This window comes from Anopheles coustani, chromosome 3, assembly GCF_943734705.1.
Source record: "Anopheles coustani chromosome 3, idAnoCousDA_361_x.2, whole genome shotgun sequence".
Classification (NCBI taxonomy): domain Eukaryota; kingdom Metazoa; phylum Arthropoda; class Insecta; order Diptera; family Culicidae; genus Anopheles; species Anopheles coustani.
This window is the reverse complement of record NC_071288.1, coordinates 50,227,713-50,247,072: the sequence shown is the minus strand read 5'-3', so window position 1 is coordinate 50,247,072 and position 19,360 is coordinate 50,227,713. Positions and strand designations below refer to the sequence as shown.

The 19,360-nt window shown below is 45.0% G+C and overlaps 3 protein-coding genes across 12 annotated transcripts in view; all 3 read right to left on the bottom strand.

The window, feature by feature from the left end:
• Positions 1 to 8,613, bottom strand: part of LOC131260277 (tropomyosin-2) — a 42,142-nt gene extending 33,529 nt beyond the window's left edge. For 8 of the 10 annotated variants that reach the window (XM_058261963.1, XM_058261964.1, XM_058261965.1 and 5 more), the window contains exon 1: positions 58 to 1,302. In XM_058261963.1, coding sequence (XP_058117946.1) covers positions 58 to 1,197 — 1,140 coding nt within the window. In that variant the 5' untranslated portion in view covers positions 1,198 to 1,302. Of the gene's footprint in view, positions 1 to 57; positions 1,303 to 3,411; positions 3,748 to 8,587 lie in introns of those variants that run through there. The other 2 variants (XM_058261968.1, XM_058261967.1) reach the window with 1 other exon arrangement.
• A 5,696-nt stretch (positions 8,614 to 14,309) lies between these two features.
• LOC131260289 (putative peptidyl-tRNA hydrolase PTRHD1) lies at positions 14,310 to 15,367 on the bottom strand. The gene is made up of 2 exons (XM_058261985.1): positions 15,102 to 15,367; positions 14,310 to 14,558 (listed from the first exon to the last, which is right to left on the bottom strand). Exons 1-2 carry the CDS (start codon positions 15,285 to 15,287, stop codon positions 14,388 to 14,390), a joined length of 357 nt encoding a protein of 118 aa, XP_058117968.1. The 5' UTR covers positions 15,288 to 15,367; the 3' UTR covers positions 14,310 to 14,387.
• Positions 15,368 to 16,729: 1,362 nt separating this feature from the next.
• On the bottom strand, positions 16,730 to 18,324 carry LOC131260282 (mortality factor 4-like protein 1). The gene is made up of 3 exons (XM_058261977.1): positions 18,191 to 18,324; positions 18,009 to 18,126; positions 16,730 to 17,941 (listed from the first exon to the last, which is right to left on the bottom strand). The coding sequence occupies exons 1-3, from the start codon at positions 18,216 to 18,218 to the stop codon at positions 16,849 to 16,851; spliced, it is 1,239 nt and encodes a 412-aa protein (XP_058117960.1). The 5' UTR covers positions 18,219 to 18,324; the 3' UTR covers positions 16,730 to 16,848.
• Positions 18,325 to 19,360: the final 1,036 nt, after the last annotated feature.

The window sequence follows — 19,360 nt, the reverse complement described above, 5'->3', positions numbered from 1 at the left end:
GACAGTTGCACTACGCGGACCGCCCTCCACCCGATTAGAGATAGGGTTAATATTTACCCGCTTTAGCTGCGTTTTCATGATGTTGTGCAGCTCGTTCCGGATAATGTTGAACTTCATCATCGTGTCTGAGCTGAAGATCGACCGCCCAAACGCAAGCCCTGGATAATCCGCGCAACGCTTCTGTCTCCTGTGTTCCCGCTCCGCGATCACCTCCGTTCGCTCGCTCGTACACCGCAATTTCGCCCATTCCGCCGCATCCGGATCATTCTCGTCGCCCAGCACCTCCTTGTCGCCGACGCCGCCAGACCCGTACTCCGCTCCCATCAGCCCGATGACATCGTCCAGGTCGCTCGGTGCCCCATCTCCAGACGCCCGCTTCTCCAATGCCGCTGCCGCTGCCGCCGACGCCGCTGCTGCTGCTGCCGATGTCCTCGATTTTTTCCGCTTCCCCCCATCCGTTCCGGCCGCTGTGCTGCTGCTGCTCTTCGAAGACGATTTTTTTCCCGTCGACGTGGTGGAGGACGATGAGGATTTCTTCTTACCACCCGATGGGGTGGTCGGGGTGTCATCCGATTGGGGGCTTTTTTTACTGCGTTTAAGCTTTTTGTTGATCTGCTGCACCAACTCCTTCCCGCTCGTGATTTTGTCCAGCTTCAGTTCTATGCTTTCGCTGCCAGCGTCCACCTCAGGCTCCTCGTTGAGTACTATCACATTTTTTGGACTAACACTGCTACGGTTACTGCTGCGATTATTATTTAGTAGATCGTGCTCCGGTTCCGGGGTGTGTTCCTTGCTCGGATCGCTCCATTGTCGCCCGATCGCGGTGATGTTGTTGTTCTCAATGTTACTATTTACAATGTCAGCTGCTGCTGCTGCTGTTGTTGCTGCTTCATAGTCATCCAGCAGTTCCGCTTCGTCCGGATGCTTTTTGGCGATCGTCGCATGATCCGTCGCATCGTGTGGGTTGTTGTTGTTGCCCGTTGCCGAAACGGGTGCCACTATCAGTGACGATGCGGAAGATGACAGTGACGATGACGACAGTGAGTTGTTGCCACCGTCGAAGGCCCCGCGCAGAGCAGCAATCACATCCTCGGCCGGAACTGTCGACTGCCGTGTCCCTCCGAGCCGCGGGTGATGCTGATGGCCACGTTTCCGGCCCCCCGTGCCCGGGCCCGGGCCGGAGTTATTTTCGCACATAATACTCGCACGGACACAGCCACCTTCACCACCATCCACCACCTTCGCTAGTTCTACGCGAACGGTAACGTCTTCTTCGTCGTCGGTCGCAGGCGACACCGACGGACGTCTTGTTTTTTTCTGCGAGAACAGAACAGTTTTTTTCTGCGCCTGACAGAACACTGACACTGAATTGGTACCGTCAGTAGCCGCAGGGGGGCGCCCTCGAATATTCGCCCGCTCGCGCTTACCACAGTTGATCGCGTCCGTTAGTTCGAGCTGCTGCGTTTCTTCTGCTGCGATTCGATTGCGCCGTTGCCGGTGGCGAGATTTGTTCGCTTTCTTCCTTCGAGAATGCCGCTCTTGCTTCGAGCGCTTTCTGTTGTTACCATTACCATTGCAAACGCTACATTGTCGGGAGCGTTTGGATCGGTTGAAACAATCTGATTTCCGCTTCCGATTCCCGTACGATATTATTCCGATCATGACAATGGATCGCGAACGGGCCACGTGGACAGCGTGCGGGAATATACGGGCCTCTGCCGGCTCCAAACAACTCCAAACCGGGGGCGGAAACGATTTTCTCCGTGTGCCCTCGCCACTGCGACTACGGTCGCGTGTACGGTGCGCTTTACACTTATCCTATGAATGAATCCCATGCGCTTTCTTTCGGCTTGCGCCCTCGTCGTACCGACCGGTAGTCATCCGCTGACCCATTCTTGTGCTTCTTATTTTCTTGCTCCCAAGTCGCTTCAAACTAACCCCCAGTGTCGGATGCCGGCCGGCAGACCGTCGGCGAACGCGTTTAGTCATTCCACGCCCCGGACGAGATACGGCGTCCCATTCACATGATTTGCACCGTACGATCGGTTGGATGGTGCTTTCTTTCTAGTCTCTTCTTAAACGGTGCGTCCATCGGTATGTCTTACGTCGTCGGGTTGAAATTGGTAAAATTAGAGAATGATCGGTATCCGTAACTATGATGTCCACTGCGCCTAGCACCGACACACTTGGATCGTCATCGATCACACTTTTTTCTGGCCCACCGTGTCACGTCGTACGTGGCAAACCGAGATGCGCTAACCCGTGCCCTATGCGCCGGAGTGCGTTGTGCGCAGGAAAAGCGTCTGCGCACGTGCAGAAAGCAGCAAGGCGAGCGCCAGCTTAGCGGTTTAAGTTGCCGGGTGCGACGGGGTGCTGTTACAGATTCATGTTTCTTCGGAACAGTACGCATTCCTTCGTCTTCGCCTATGGCTCCGATCATTTCCACTGGCCAATCGGTTCGAAAGATGTTCTTTTTCCTTCTGTCCTGCTCTTTTCCGCGCTCCCCACAGTTGGCTGCAATTTGTTTTACAAAAATAGAATACGAAGCATACCACACATTTCCCGGTGAAGCATCCGACGTAGAAGAACCCCGTTCACGATCTGCTTCGGGCTAACGATGAGGTCATACTCTAGAGATGGCGTTTTACTTTTCATTCGGTGAGAAAGAAAAAGCCGTCTACCAACGCATTTTCTTTTTATTTATTTCAGCATTATTAACGACTGAAACAAAAACGGTTCCTCAATGAATTGTTTAAATTAAAAGTCTGGCGTTACCGTTCTAGCAACGCACTACGCATTGGGGCGACGCTTAGTTGCTAGCCACTACCAGTCGCAGCGGTTTCGGGAAAGTAATTTTAGACCGACACTGACTTAACCGACCCGGATGGGTACTATAACCGCCACCCCTACTGGCTGTTCCAAGGACAAAAGATGTTTTTCAAAAATATCCTCATTTAAAACGTCGTATGATAAGGATTTGACTTCTCGTGTCCATTCGATTTTGAATGGTAAAATGTGGAATGCATCAATCCATGTTAAATAAAGATTTTTATTTGCATTTGCTGACGAGTTTTTTGGGCGGACACCTAGTTATTCACGTAACAAAAAATGAGGTCATTATAAAAAATTCGCATTATGCGTGGCACATATAGAAATGGTGCCAAAAATAAATACATAGTATGAAGAAAATCAACCGTTGGTGGTTTTAGCTACGCTTTTCATGTTTTTTTTTTGCATTCTTCTATTACACATTGTGTAGAATGAGGTCATCTGGTAACTGTCTCTACATGAGGGAGTTTTTTGCACATCCTGCCGCTCGAAGAAAACCATGGCGGAAATTGGCCAAACTCTCGACGAAAGATTGCGGATTTAGTTTGATAAAATGAAAGGGGAACTTTTCCCGCTACTTACGTTCTGCAGAGCCTTCTCCTTCTCCTCGAGCTTGGCGTTGACTTGCATGAGCGATTCCTGGGTCTGATCGAGATCGTTCTCAATAGCCTGGATCTTCTTCTGGAGCTGGCGAGCCTCTTCCTCGGCCTTCTCGGCGCGCAGGTTAGCGTCGCGGGCCTGCTGCTCGCAGAGAAGGGCACGATCCAAGGCGTTGTCCTTCTCCAGCTTCATCGCCTGCATCTTCTTCTTAATGGCATCCATTTTGCTTGGTTTTGTTTGCTGCTGCTGCTCACTTCACAACACTACGAATCGGACACAGACAATACACTACACAAACCGAAACCGCACACGCGTGTCCTGTAATGGGAGAACCAAATAAATTTGAATTAGTACACCTTTTTTTATTATTTTTTTGCAAACTAAATACAGTAACAGTTATCAAAAATCTGTAAATTATATGTATAGGCATACACAGAAAATAAAAACCATAAACCAGCTTTAGGCACCGTAAACACTTATATACGAATATAGGTATGAATTTGTGCTCCCCTTTCCTTTCTCCTCCCTCTTTTCCATCTCCCTTCCAGCATCGGCATTGCACAAATAGGTCCGAAAAGATCACAGCTTCATTGAGCATAATCATAGACCCGGTGCGCAGGCACGCAAATGTAGTGCCACTACTGGGGATCGGTTCGCGACCTAGCCAGCCTCGATATTGCGCTACCGCCACACTATACCAGCCGACGTGTGTCGTCCGCTAATGGTCCCCCGACCATTGAACAACTTGACACCCCATGCTTGGCCTTCCGTTTTCCTTTTTGGGAAGAAAATCAGAGAAACGTGAATTTCAATTTAATCGCGTTATTATATCAGCGAGCTGCCAGCCTCTTGGAGGCTACCGGCGGAACTGGGCCGACCCCAACATCGCCAGCCGTCGCTTAGATGATCGACCGATAAACAAACGCAATACTACCAGCCCTTACGAGCTGCCACTTTTGTGTCGATGTTCGTAAGTGTTTGCGATTTGCACGGCACGCGTACTCTTTGGTCTGATTGAGAGTTGTTTTTTTTTGCCAGGGACGGACGTTAGCTATTAGAACTGGTAATGTTTGCAAGGGGTTGAGAGAAAATAAAAACAATTTGTACGGCAGCAAACATGTATCCCAAAAAGCACAGCACCACGTGCGACGTGTCGGTGGCATTTGCACGACTCAATTCTTCGCCACTTCCCGTCTTCCTTGGGACTCGATAGATACCGTACCGTACGAAGCGGATCAGGTTTCAGCTGTCATCTTCATAAATACTTGTACAGATTTTATGGAGAACCACTTTCTGCTGCCTATGGCTACCAAGAAAGAAGCTACACTCGACCTTGCCAGTCGCGTCGGCGAGGGCACGCAGCAGTGACTGGTGGTTTCTCCACATTTCGGGTCAGCAGACATATATGGAATAGGACAACATTTCATTATGATTTCCAGGGGGCTGCCTGATTTTACTGAGCAAGCCTCACGCAGACCCAGCCATTTGGCAATGTTTATTGTCAATCGGGTGTCTTTGAGGCTGGCATCCGGCGAGAGGTCACCGTCATCCGATACTGTCACCAGATTGCCAGCTTTAGCTGGGGCTTAACGCAGATGATGCCGATTCATTATAATCCGACCGTATGGTGCTGCATCCACACCGTTTAACTATTTTTTTTTGTCGCCAACCATGAAACTGGCTTCGATTTCGAATACTAGAATTACACGGGTTTGATCTCCTAGGCAGATGTACATATAGTGGACTCTTAAATGCACAATATCGTTTGATTTCAAAACATGGTACTTTCATATTTTTTCATAAGAGCCAGTTTAAACTTGTTAAAATAACAAAATATTCCAGCAATCACACAATAACGCTAGATTTTATTAAATTATTTTTTTCTTTACAATTCATTGTAACAGTTTGAAATACTAATACAAACAATATCTAATAATCAACGACCTTTGAATATGATCTCACCAGGCAAAAGTATGATTTCACAAAACAAAAAAAAAACTAAAACGGTTTAATAATTTGAACTTTCCAGCAAAGAACAAACAGAACAGTAGTATATTTATTAATTGATTTTTGAAAAAAAACTATGAAATCAAATTGAATAATTTACAAATTGTAGATAATTTTTGTTTATGTAATGTAAAAAAAAGGTGTAGAAAAAACAAATACCCATCTCGTAGTAAATAAAAAGATGGAACTTTTAATTTTTATATCCAGATATCAAAAATATTATCAAAAATAGTGTGTTTAAATTTAAATGTATGCATTTCATTGCATTTTGATCTGTCGCATACTCTGAAGGGTTCATAAAGATATCGATGCACAACGATCGTGCCGCTGCAATCCATCCTAAGCTGGTTGAACTTGCTTTCAGCACCCGCATGGTCGAGTGTCATATTACACTGGCAAAGGTATGATAATGACCATGCATCATCCTTCCAGATGATTGCTAACAGCCTCATTAAACCACTTTTTAACCACGAGAGGTAGATCCCTTTCCTCCGTATGTTTCTCTCCCGGTTTCAACCGACGTGTTAATGACTAACAGTCCCGGTAGCGTGATGATTTACTCTGCAGATGACAAAGAAAAGTCTCTTCATCGCAAAGACCGGAACTGGACCGGTGGCTCCAAGGTACCGTAGTGATCGTTATCGTCATCGCAAGGAAAGCGAAAGTTCCCCGACAACAACACGAGCTCATGATGCACTCGGCACATTCCATTCCGATTGTGTGTGGTGCGGTCAGCTCTTCCGCCAAGACGGGGACACGGTTGCAGAAAGTGAAATAGGAACGAGAAAACCTGTTCTTGACGTACAACTTTCTCGAGTACACCCAGAAACCCACGGCGAAGGGCAGGGAAGGTGGCGGGAAATTTCGGACACAACAAACGGCCGAATCGCCAACCATCAAGGCCAAGCACCGACCGGTCGTCCGGCCGGTTGGGCTGGATGTTAATTATTTAATCGTCTGTCGTGTCAACCGATAAGGTTTGCGAGGTGGTCCCCGCGTGGCTGTTGGCTTTTTTTTTGTAGTGCCGATAAAGTTCCATTATTATGAGCGCAGGGTAGGCCCCGGGACTTGGGCGGTAGATCGGGGTTTTCGCCATGTTGATTCATCGCCGTCGCTCACCAGGGTGGCACCTCCAACTAGACGGCTCCAAGGTGCGTCGTACTTGACCCGCCATGCGAGCGGCAGGTGGCTGAGATAAAACGGGCGCCCACCCTTCTGTTTATCCTAGAATTTGCACCAGCCGAGCCAAGATGGCCGTGTCGGATGCGCATTCCTCTCAAGGTGCAACATTCGGTCGCCCGATGGAATGCAATCTGCGTCGTCGCTGGGAAGCAAAAAAGGAAGGCTTATCAAAACCCCAAGCCTGACAACGTGGCCTACCTTCGGCGCGCTGGTGTAATTATCTGTCGGTTGACAAAAGTAGGTCAACAGGAATAAGTGCTTAAAAAGAGTGAATAAATCAGGCGTTCGGTGGCTTTTCTGTACACTTCTCAAGTATTCGGCGTGTCCACGCTGAAAGTACTTAATCACTTGGCCACATCCAGTAACCTTCAATGGATTCCAGAGTCCGAGTCAAGCTCGAGTTCGTACGTAGCAGCCCTTTTTCGTCCCAGAATACCCGCGGCCCTCGTTTCCATTCCATCCTCCTTTCGGTACCCCGTTGGTGGACTTCCCTTTCCGAAAGGTCTTCGGGCGCCAAATCGGCACACATCCGGCAGCTGGTGAACGTTGAAATTTAAAAATAAAAATTCGTCCGTCTCGGGAGCCTTTAGTGTTTCGAAACTCGCACGCAGCACCCGGCGTATACGCATCCGATTGCCATAAACGTACATTGGCGAGCGGGAAAACAAAAACAGTTTACCACCGGTGAGCCGGAGGTTCTGAAAATAGAATTCGTGCGGTCGTTTGGCGCATGCGCAACCCCACGGGTTAGAGAATTTTCAACTCTCCTGTCGTCCACACCCAACCTAACCCAGGTACGCCAAAGCAGGTCAGATGGACGACGCGGGGAGCCGGTACACGCTTTAGTGGACGATCGAGGCGGACCGGGAGCAGTGTAGATCGATTCCGAGCCGGTTGCACACGACGCCGCGGACACGGCGGGTGGAAATTCGTCTCTTTGCGAGGGAGTAGCGACCGGGTTGCGGGCTAAAAATACCATCCACTACCACCGTACACTACCGCCATAAGGGGCCAGCAGAGCAATTTGGCAGACGTGCGCCATAACACCGGCGGTGGTGTTGTGGAATGCGTGGCACGGCGCACATACTGGTTTTGGTCGTCCCCAGAAGACTCACGAATAAAGTGTCGAGCTGGGACTAAAAATATCTCACTCACTCGGCCGACAACAAACAATTTCCGCAGGACATTACACAACGGCACAATCGGTTCGGACCATTTCAATCGGTGGCAGTCGAATGACACACAGCATTCCCGATGCTACAACCGGCTATAGCACCTCGATTAACCTCACGTTTCTTACACCCCTGTGAAAGGTGTTCATGTTCCTCAACGCAAATTGTTTCTCATTGCAAATGTTAATGTTCACAGTATCCTTTAAGTCACGAAACCGTACAACTTAAAACTGGATCACTTTATTAAAAGATCAACTTATCAACTCGATCAGCTGATCCATATTTAAAGGGCTACAGAAGTCCCCTGGGAGGAGTATCCAGGTATCACTGGAACTGGGAAGCACATCTACACACACGTACAAATTTGAAGCACACACCCTTTCACATGCACACATACACCCTCTCTCACATGCACATGCACGCATTAACATCCTTTCATTACACTCCAAAGCGATCTGGAATGTCTAAAGCCACTGGAGAACTCAAGAAAAATGGCACTTTTCTGCAACTTTTCACAACGTGGTTCCTTCCGCCAAATCGGAATACACACACGGTGGCCAGTGCGGGATGATCGTTCCTTAAAGTACACTGGTTGCTGTAAAATGTTTCTTTTTTCAATTTAAAACTTTTACCAAATGGTACACTTTGGAGAAGCAAACTTTTCGAACTGGCCCCCGTGAATAACAGACGCAAACCCCGATTAAACTCCTAAAAATTGAGCGTTCCCTTAAAATCCACCTTTCAAGCAGATTCAAACGATCGCTGGCAGAGCGACAAACCCGGAGGACTTTACTTACACTTGAATCCGCGAGTTAAACAGTTTAAAGGCGAACTGAAAAACGTCGAAAAACCGTCCCGACCGTGGCGTGAGCACGGTGCGCGCCCGGACGGTGGAGTTGCGCACACCATGCCAAACGCGTGCGCACGCACACCCATACCGGCGCGGCGGCCGATCGTGGCCGCTTCGTGTTGTGTGCTCCGACCGAGGGTCCTCCCGTGCCGCGGTTTGGCCACGGTTCGCCGCAAGGCGCCATCGTGTGTACGTACACGCTGCCTCACGGTGGTGTGAGTTGTTGGTCGCACGTAGCATGGCATCTTCGCGGACCACACCGCCCCGGGTTTGCCTATGCTGGGCTCGCGTCGGGGTGATTCGGCTCATTTCTCGCCGGAGCAGGCCGTTGTTGCACACGCAAATTGGCGAACGGCATCGGTCTCTGCGCAAGCGGAACATTTTCCCACACCACCGGCAAGTGCATCCCCACCACGGGCCTTTTGCTCCATGGCCGTCCGGGCGCCCTAGTCCCCACCACCGGCCGGCCGGTGGAAAACTTCCCCCACCACCAACGGGCTTTTCCCGGTTGCGTAGGGGAGGCAAGGATTTTCGTGCAGGCTTTTCCGAACCTGGTTCAGCTTGCACGATCATCAGAGAGTGTGGCGATCGCACCGAGCTGGCATGCTCGCTGGGAACCATGGAGGACACTCGCGCGTCTAATTTTAGCCAAACGTCTTCGACCGCTCTGACGTCATCGATTTTGGGCAACCACCGGTAGGACGGATTTTCTCACCTCGGTGGCACTGAAATTTAAACTCAATGAATCACTTCCAACGTCGACCTGTTGCGCTGAGATCGAGGCTCCTTGAGTCCTATCCGACGTTAATTCAATGATGATTAAGACAGTTTATGATCCTGCTTAAAATGGAAACTTTATTTTAATTTTAACAATATGTACAAACAATATTTCAAAAGTGAATTTTCATAATTTTAATCAATATAATAATTTGATATTCTCGAAAGCAACATGACTCTCGAAAGAAAGATCGTTTAAAAATAATTCTTATCCAATAAACTGACCACTCGTTTTGGTTGGGTCTGAATAAATCAAAATGCTATGCACGTTACATTGAAGAGGTCCTCAACTTGGAAAATTAAGACTTCTTTTGAAATTATGCACTACATTTCTATTATTTTATCTAGATTATTAAATATTTTAGATTAAATTATTTTCTTCTTTAATTAGAATGGTATAAGTCTACTTCAATATAATAAATAAATTATGTGTTAGATGCAAACACCTAGTATATTGAGAAATAATACTGAACGTATTTTCAAGTACGGAAAATACGTATACACTTTGTAAAAACTGAAGTAAACCAAGAAAATTAAATGATAATATTGTACAAAAATTTAGATATTTTTATAACGCGATAAAAATCGATAAAGAATGTACAACCTTGTTGTACATTACATGTTGTTCTACAGCATTCACGTATCTGTTCTTGGGCTACCAATTTGATCACCTGCGAGAAAAGTAGAATTTAAACTAATTGAATAATCAACTGAATTTTAACCAATTTATTTATTAGGCATACATCCAAAAGCTGAACAAGAATGTATTGTCCTCCATCTTACTTGTGATATTGTTGAAAATTGATAATTTTTCTGTAGCATAAACAGGAGTTTTAAAAAAAAACAATCATCATCACTTCTCAGCTGCTCAAAAATATTCACTTTGAATTGTAAGACACATCTGTTATCCTCCTGCCTCATTAATGCAACTGGAGAAGCTTAAAAATAGCATCGGAAATACAACAAAAAATTAATGTGCAGTCCTGAAACAACAACAATGTAGCGCAGAAACGTGATAAATATTTATTGCATAAGTCTCTGTCATACGTCGCTTTGGGAGGAAGGTAGGAAAAAAAGATGGCGCCATCCGATTACTACCACCCCGAACAAAGTACAACCACTGTACTGGCACATCTTTTGCCCCACCAGCTGTCAAGACGATTTAGTGGATTGGGAAGGTGTACCACCACGTCGTCGTGTCCCACCATAGTGCACGTGCGGCCATTGGAAGTCGAATCCGACGACGCATTCATGTGGCAGCCCATGGCAGGGAGGAACATAAGGGTCGCAGCAGTGCACAGATTCTCCACAGACCAATTGTGACCATATAAGGGAAAAAAGGCTACGTAAATCCGTTCTATTTATTTTTCCGTCCCCCGTTTCAGTTCCAGAGACTCCGGCGTATTTTATCCCCATTGCACACGGCCTACGGTCGGTCAGTTCTTCCATGTCTGGCGTTTAATTACATCACAGCTCGCTGGGAACTGGCAGAAGCGGTCGGCGGAAGGGAGATTTTATAAGCTGCCTTAAAAGCTGCCCCGCCAGAAGGCCCACACAAGGTCACCGGCGTGGCTCCAGTGTGCTCAGTGTGTCTCCTCGTGCGCCAATTGCAACTGCCGGGCACAGCATCAACATATGGTGCGCTTTCGGGTGCAATAAATCGCCCAGCAGTGCTCGACTAGGCACCCCCCAAAACGGGTCCAGTCGGAACCTCCTGCTCCTTCGTCCTTCGGCCGCCTGAGGATAGTGATGACCGTTGAACACCACTAACGATCAATTAGAAATACCACTAACTAGGGTTGGCTTAACCACACTCGCTTCACCATGGGAAGTGTTACCCGTTTGCTCGATGCCCCAAACGGCTCTAATTACCCATGTTCCCACCTTATGCCATCGAAGGGCCCGCCAACGATCCATTGCCGGTGATAAGGTGCTAAAACGGTTGCATCTATTGAGCTATGCTTAACGACCAGACCCACCCGACCAGACCCCATCTTCTTGCACTCTCGAGGGCTCACGGTGGCATCACCTTCCGAGTGGTGCGAGTGGCCGATCGGTGCTAGTAATTACGGCAATTAATCAATTATTCATCGGCGATCGGCTTAAGACATTAGCGCTTCTGCAGCAGCAGCTTAAAATGGCAGCTTGCTGGAGCCTGTCGGAATGCAATTCCTTTTGGTTCTGCTCGGTTCGCCTCCTGGTGTACCGGTATGGCGTTTGTGATTAAATTCGTACATAGAACTAGACTGACTAGTTCAGCGAACAGTCCTCGCTACAGTTGAGACGAGTTTTTTTATTTTAATTTGTCAGCAATATTAAGATTCATCAAGATTCATTCAAAAACTACACATTATTGTGAGTTTTACTGAATATCCTGATAAAAACCCAATAGTTTAGGGCCAACTTATTTAGCAGACGTTCAAAATGCTCAACAAAAACAAGTAACATAAAAAAACAGGAATGTCAATAACTAGCTTCTACCCGAAAGATAAAACAATTTCATGTTCATATGAACACAAATTCTACTTTATTTAGTTTTAACTATTTTTTAAATATTGTTTTATAGTCAAGCAAATGTATTTGTTTAATATGACAAAAGTTTTCAGCATGTCGTGTGATATTTTTTAATTCTTTTAAGATGCCAGAAGAAATTTGTAAAACAAAAATATATACCTTTATCCTTGGGCAGCTTGCACAATATGACAATTTTCTCATTCTCAACCATTCTGCGGGCCGGTACTTCGATTCAGCCTATAAATCTTGCAAGGCCCAGATTTATTACTTTCGTGCTTTAAATAGAATTGCACGACCGTTTTCCGTTTGTTCTTGTACGGTGCGCCTCGCCATATGCACCGATTTTTGTGCAACAATAACACGATCTTCGGTGAAGAAATGCACACAATCTTCGGTCCCACATTTCACACACCGTTATGATGATATAATAATGTAAGCCAATCTTGATCCTTGAGTGAGTCCTTAAAGGGTTTAAAATGTTGTTTTTAATTAAGACAAAGCATATTACAACAAACCCGCGGCTTAGATATTGTACATATTCTTCGAGTAACTGTATTAAAAAACACAGAAGGAAGATCTAAGTGAAAAATATCAGCCTTTTATAGACACATATTTTGAGAGAATTCTTAAGTATTCTATTTTTAAGAAATAATAATATATATACATCGGACATACTAATTTCAGATGTAATTAAAGACATGAGAAAAACCTGCTCAATAAATACAAACAAATCTTAAACCATATCCGTACCGATCCAGAAATACTTTCACAACCACGGGCAGATCGGTGATTCATGCACCAGGAATGTAAATGCAAACCGCACTGTAGCACACACGCCCAAAATGGTCAACAGCTCCACATGTTTGCGCACAATGGGAAGCACGCGATGTTTTTGGGATGGCTTCGTATCGCCCCAACACCACCCGGTGTGCATTACTGGCAATTGGCTTCTCCGGCGGGGCAGTGTAACTTCAATCGGGTCGCTGAGATAAATCCTCCGCGACGCGTCACAATTCCGTGTGCGCGCGCGATACCGAAAGGATTGTGCTTTTACTATGTCTTCGCCAAATTGGAGCCACCCCATGGTCGCAGCCAGACGGACACCATGCAAAAGGTGGCGGCGGGAAAACAGCGCAGACAAGGACGACCTGTACATGCTGGCGATGTCCATAAAGAACGAGTTTTCGAAGATCGAACTGCTAGTTATTAATTTTCGTAGCTATCTGCCCAAAGCCGGAGCCCGAGCTGTTTGCAGCGACACAACCGCATATCACGGGGCGGACGGATGTCGGTCATACCACCGCTAGTTTCCACGCTTATGGCAGATGATTTTGCACCGAGACCTGAGTTCAATTATTATCGATTCCCTTCGCACACCGATTCCACATCGATGGTAACCTCGGAAAGGTCGTCTTGTCCGATTATGTCATTCGACCGAGTGTGCTGGCCCCCCCTAGGAATACCGAGCACAAGTGAGCATGCATACACAGCCACAAAAAAGCAAACGCTGTCATGTGCTACCGACGACCAAAACTATTTGCCCGACTTATAGGCACGTATCTACGGGTAGCACCCGGAATGAACGCCATGGCCATGCGTTACGGCGGCAAAGGCGCACCATATTTTGTCGTGATTGCACACCTATGATGTGTGACTCTATCCTTCGATCTGATTGGACCTAGTTATATTACTTTAGCAATTCAATCTTACATCTGCGGCGATTTTAGTGCACATGTTCAAGTGCAAAAAAAACTTACATGACAAAAACCGACAGTTTGTTTTGCCTATAAATTGCTCGAACATGGAAATACAATTAGTTTAATCATATCACAATTCAAAAATTGTTCACAAAGAGAGCGTGTATAGATAATGACATTGGCTATGAAAAAACCCCACTAAAATCAACAAATTGTTGTAAAAAATACCGACCACCCCTACGCAGATCATCAGTTGTAAACAACCACCTTCTGCATGGATGGCCGTTCGGCTTACAGCCACCGCCGAATCGAGCACCATTTGGTACATGCCGGCGATCGTCCTCCTTCCAAAAACATAAATAAGTGTTGCTCGGTTCCAACGATCTTTCTACTTGTCACTGTCTCGACAAGCGATCGTCCACAGCAACCAGTCGATCTAAACCGACGTAAGGACGGAATCGCAGAATGGGATCAAATTTTACCACCCACGCCCTGTGTCGGTGGAAAACAACACCCAGCAGCCGGCACGAGTCTGTTCCATAAATAAAATTATTTCTTTCGTCCCTGCGATGGAAAAAAGTGGGTCGATGTAGAGGAAAGTTTGGAAAAAGAAACGATTGGAGTTCGCTTAACGACCATTAAGATTTAAATATTTGAAAAAGATAATCTTTTTTCTCAATTAGTTACCAGGCCATGCGGCGTACCTTTTAATTGTCGATTCTGCTTTTGATTGACTTAACAGCTTAACGGTGCTTTCGATTAACTTAACAATTTAAATTTCTTCATATATTTCTGTACCGTCTCCTTCGGGTACGGCTTTAGAGCAATGCACGTTGGCAGATTTTCCGGCTGCTCTATCCAAACCTTATGCTTAACATCGTTCTGTCGCAATACCTCGCCCAGGCCAACGAGTTTAGCCGCGTCCGGTGCCTGAATTATGAAAGGGAAGAAAACAAGAGAATATTTCAGAAGCTTTAAACATTTCTTCAACAACCGTTTACCATCCATTCAACGTCTGTGCACACCGACTCGCTTCAATTCAGATATTCCGAAAATAAACTCGGGCTTCTAAGGAATGAATCGCATAGTTTTACGCCTGCGCTCACATTTCTTTGGTTTTGAAAACTTTCTGTGTAGGTGTTGGGAATTTTCTCACCGAATCCCAAAATAGCGCACGCTCATGATCCAATGTAGCCGAATGTTGCTTACACGGCGGTTTTGAAGATTCAGCTAGAATACTTCGTACGATGTTCGATGATTTTTTAACATTGCCCTATTGTTTGGTCCGATAAACTAAATGTAATGCGAAATAATATCTCTGCAATCGAGTGATTTGATGTTCACTACAATATGCAACGATTTGCCACTGGTACATATAAAATCAGATTTAAACTTGTCTAATCGTAACATATGGGAAACCCTAAATTCGTAAATTCTGACCACTTTCTACTATTTTATTTTCCCACGCCTTACCTCAAGCACGACTTTGTGCATATTATCCAAATCCTGGAAATATTCTTGCGTGTCCGGGTCTGATGCATACAAATGGCCTACAGCAGCCACCGCATGGCAACACTGAGCAATAATAGCTCCCTTGGGCCAACTTTTAGCGATTTCTCCATTCACAATAACGTACTGAACTAATTTCGTCGCAGCCATTTCTGTTAACTCCTATTAAAATATGTTTATTTGCCGGCTTTTGCTGGAGTGAACAAGTTTTTTTACTCAGCAAAATAAACAACATCCCACAACAACTTTGTGTCAAAGTGTGTTTACGTTTCATTCGATTGCCACAGTTGATTTTCGCCCGTTCGCTGGTGCGTCAATTATGGAATTGATGTTGATGATGATGATGATAAAGTCACTGAATCGGTAAATAATTTCCTCAAAAACTAGAAAAGATGGGTTAATCTTCGTTTGCACAAAGTTGTTGGTTTTCAAAAGACCTTTCATTAAAGAGGTCTGTTGTTAAAATTGGTCGAGACACTGCAAAGTTATTAACAAATTAGCTATTTCAGCCATTATTATTGCACGTTTTGACCAAGGTTTTTGAAGCTTGTTGATGCCAGTGGATAAATCGATTCCGCAAATCCGAATCCCAATTCATCAAACAGTCGTGAGACCAACCGATGGTTCAATCAATGCCGGTCTGGAAATCGTTTATCCTAATCTGAGTCCCCATCAAATTACATCTGATAACTCGCTTTTTTCGTTATAAACCGTATAAAGCACGTCAGTGATCCGTTCCGCGGATTGAATTAACTTCAAAATAATTCTACGGAATTTCTTATTGCTACTTGCATTCGAACTAAAACAATTCCAATTGCTCATTGATTAGATTATTACTTTGGTGAGTATGTCTAGAATTTGTTCAAATTAAAACAAATTTTCACATTGCAGATAAATGCCTGCCCATTATATTGACATTGTTACGTTTTTTTTTTGCAGATTCTAAGATAAAATGGAGAGACACCTTCGCCATGAAATTAAGAAGCAAATCAACGAGTTACTGAATAAATTAGACGAGGAAACGTTAGTCGAATACGAATCCGCCGGAAAATTTGCCGAACAGCTTCTCTTCCCTGAGGGTATATCAACATTCCGGTGGCCGTTTGGTTTGTACGACATAATTACCATAACATTTTTTCGCTAACACACGGAGAATCAATCGCGATTCATGAAGTAGTGAAAGCTTCCATAAAATGCTAGTAAAAAGCTGCCACCACGTAACTAAGTTCTTTACACAACAAATAAGTCTTTCTTTCCGTTTTTATTGTTTCAGATGATTTAATTGATGAGCTATCTGATGACGATGCGGATGTGCCAGGTAATATAAATTCTGGAAGCAAATTTGTTGATAACATTTAGAAGCTAGCTTAAGCACTTTTGTTAGGACTGAAAAATCTGATTATATCAGCTAATCGTCCAAGCAAGCATGCCCAAGACGATTCATACACCAAGAAAATCACACTCTGGCATGTCATTGTAAAGTACGTTCATTCCGTGAGGATGTAAATTAATGTTTGTTCCCTTACCTTTACGCTACTCTTTCCGTTTACGTTATGTAGAATCAGAAAAATAATGGTATCATTGATAAGTGATAAAATATGGGATTTATTATTCGTCATCAATTCGCATTGAATATCAATATTCAATTTGTTTTACATTGAATAGTAATATTCATCAGGGAAACGAAGTAGAATCGAGCAATTGAGCACATTCACTGTGCTTTGCGATGATATTCTGGGCTGGTGTTCACATAATGCTGCATGTTGAATAGTGTGCTGCTATTTTTGACTAAATACTTGAGAAAGTCTTGCACATGTCCGATTAATGTTTGTATGGATTTTTCGTCAAGGGACGTGAATGCCAGCATTGAGCCAAGCTTCACGAAAAGTCTGAGCAAATGGAACGATCCATAAATTTTAGCCATCGGAACTCCTGGATGCGATTGAATGATTTCTGCATACTGCGGTCGTTCGAACTTGTACAGCAGCTGAGAACCCAACATCACATTGAAATATTCAATGATTCCGTTCCCAATGTCTGTAACAGCCGTTTCCTTCGTGGCCGTATTTACCTTGCTTTGCTTTTTGTACTGCACGTAGTTGTCTACAATCTCTTGGACGGTCACTTTAGCCGGTAGCTCCAGCAGCTTGTTCTGCCGCGAAATGGCGTCCCAATCGTCAACCAACCATGGTTTTAACTCGTCTGGTATTTTAATTTTTACCTCAACCTTCGACATAAACTGATCCTCTGATTCAACATTGGATGAGGTTGTATCACTGCGACCGCGCTTCTTCGTTCTAGAATTGTTGATCTCACTGCTCGGTTCTTCCTTCGATTTTTCCGTCACATCTTTTCCTTCCGATGGTTTTCCATCCTTTCCTCCTGCCGTCGCCGCTACGGAGGAAGAGGAGGTCGATGAAGATGACGAGCTGGAGGACGACGAGGCAGAAACGCTAGGGGCTGTGGTTTTTTGAGCAGATCGGTTCCTGCCCGTGGATGATGCGTTTGCAGCCGCGCTTCCACTAGTGGCAGCAGAGGCAGTAGTCGGTGTCGTTACGGTGCTGGTTACGGCCGGGGCTGTCGCATCCTTTTCCTTTGCCACTTCCTTTGAAGGCGTCGATGCCCGGGAATCATTGTCTTTACTCTGGCTGCTGCCGGTTCCTTGAGCGTCCGTCTTTTTAGCCTTTGTGTTGCTTTTCTTGTTTTTGACCAGTGGCGAATGTAGCTTCGTGACCTCGCGCTGCCGCTGACAGTTGGCTTCGTTATACTTCAGCACACGATTCTCGGGAACCCACTCGTCCCAGCTGTGGAATAAATGTGTATGCCTAAGTATGTCTGCTGAACAGCTAACCCCTATCGTCGATCGCTTACTTTTTGTTCCAGCCGGCATAGTGGATAAAGTATTTCACTTGTTTATCCTTCATGATGGCACTCTTTAGCATCTTTGCTTCGTACAGAAGTGGACCGTGGAAGCAAAGAACTTTTTCACCTGTAGCAGAAAAATGCAGGATTTGAAATTAATTGTAAACGATCGCACACATCGATTGCCTTACCCTCGGTGAATTTTAACTTTGGAGGCATTTTCTCGTCACCGTTGTTCGCTGTTTTATCCAGTTGTGAAATTTTTACTTAATGTTTACACACGAAAATGAAAATGTTTGCGAACGCTTCGCGGAACGACGAAATATGATGCTTTACCGAACGTAATAGTGTTGTGTATGTTTTGGGGATTCGGATACGAAGATCGATTCCTCGAAGAATGCTCAAAAAGATTGGATCCCATTGCGAAGGATTCGGATCAGATTTGATTCGCTTGGGATTTGAATTAGATTTGATTTATTTGAGACTCGCTTTGATTCGTTTCTGAATTAATGTGATTCAGAATTTGATGAGACTCGATTCAGACACGAGCTGAGTTTAATGAGTCAAAAGTCGATGTTGAGTCATTGTTGTCAATGTCACAACTTGAAATAATTACTGAAATAGCTAATTTGTTAATCAGCTTCTGCGCGGACTTCGATCGAATTAATTGATACCTCGTGCCCGTCTGTCTTCTATGTAATCAACGCCTTCTATAATCCAACTCGGTTGATATAAATGTAACTTCCCGTGTCTGTACACAGCAATCTGGATTGGTGGAGTCGTGCATGGAAAGTCCGGGGGATATGCATCATTCGGAAGATTTGTTTTTGCGTTTTGTTGTCTATCGTAATGTAATGTTTCCATGTTCATGCCCTGGTCTCTATCTGGTGGTATTCGATACTATGGATTATTATGTAAAGTTCTTTGAATTTGCGTCATGTGTAAACCCGGCCGGCAAAATTATCATGCTTTCTCGTTCTGTCTAATTGACAATTGATACCAACAGAACGAGAAAGCATGATGATTTTGCCCGCTGGGAACCTTATATCATGCCAAAGGTTCGATTCCACAGAACGATTTGATCGAAATATTCGAGTCCCTGCAGGGATTTGGTTTTCCCATCACTAGAACGTAAGACGTTTCGAAAATAAGCTTCATCTTCGAAAATCGCTATCAGACGTTTAGATTCGACGAGATTTATATAAACTTATTTTCATGTTGAATACATTACATAAAGTATCTTGCAATCGATAAAATTAAATTTTTACCTATTTTTCAAGTCATTATTTATTTCAAAAGTCGCATAGATCGAATATAATTGAATGGTCAACAACACAACCCTGCGTTTTCGAAAAAGTGAA

Bases quoted from the DNA above. Each gene is read 5' to 3' on its own strand.
- LOC131260289 (XM_058261985.1), bottom strand. From the start codon at position 15,287: ATGGCTGCGACGAAATTAGTTCAGTACGTTATTGTGAATGGAGAAATC. The intron at 14,559-15,101 runs GTAAGGCGTGGG...TTCATAATTCAG, and splicing joins TGCACAAAGTCGTGCTTGAG to GCACCGGACGCGGCTAAACT.
- LOC131260282 (XM_058261977.1), bottom strand. From the start codon at position 18,218: ATGCCTCCAAAGTTAAAATTCACCGAGG. The intron at 18,127-18,190 runs GTAAGGCAATCG...TTTCTGCTACAG, and splicing joins AAAGTTAAAATTCACCGAGG to GTGAAAAAGTTCTTTGCTTC. The intron at 17,942-18,008 runs GTAAGCGATCGA...TTTATTCCACAG, and splicing joins TATGCCGGCTGGAACAAAAA to CTGGGACGAGTGGGTTCCCG.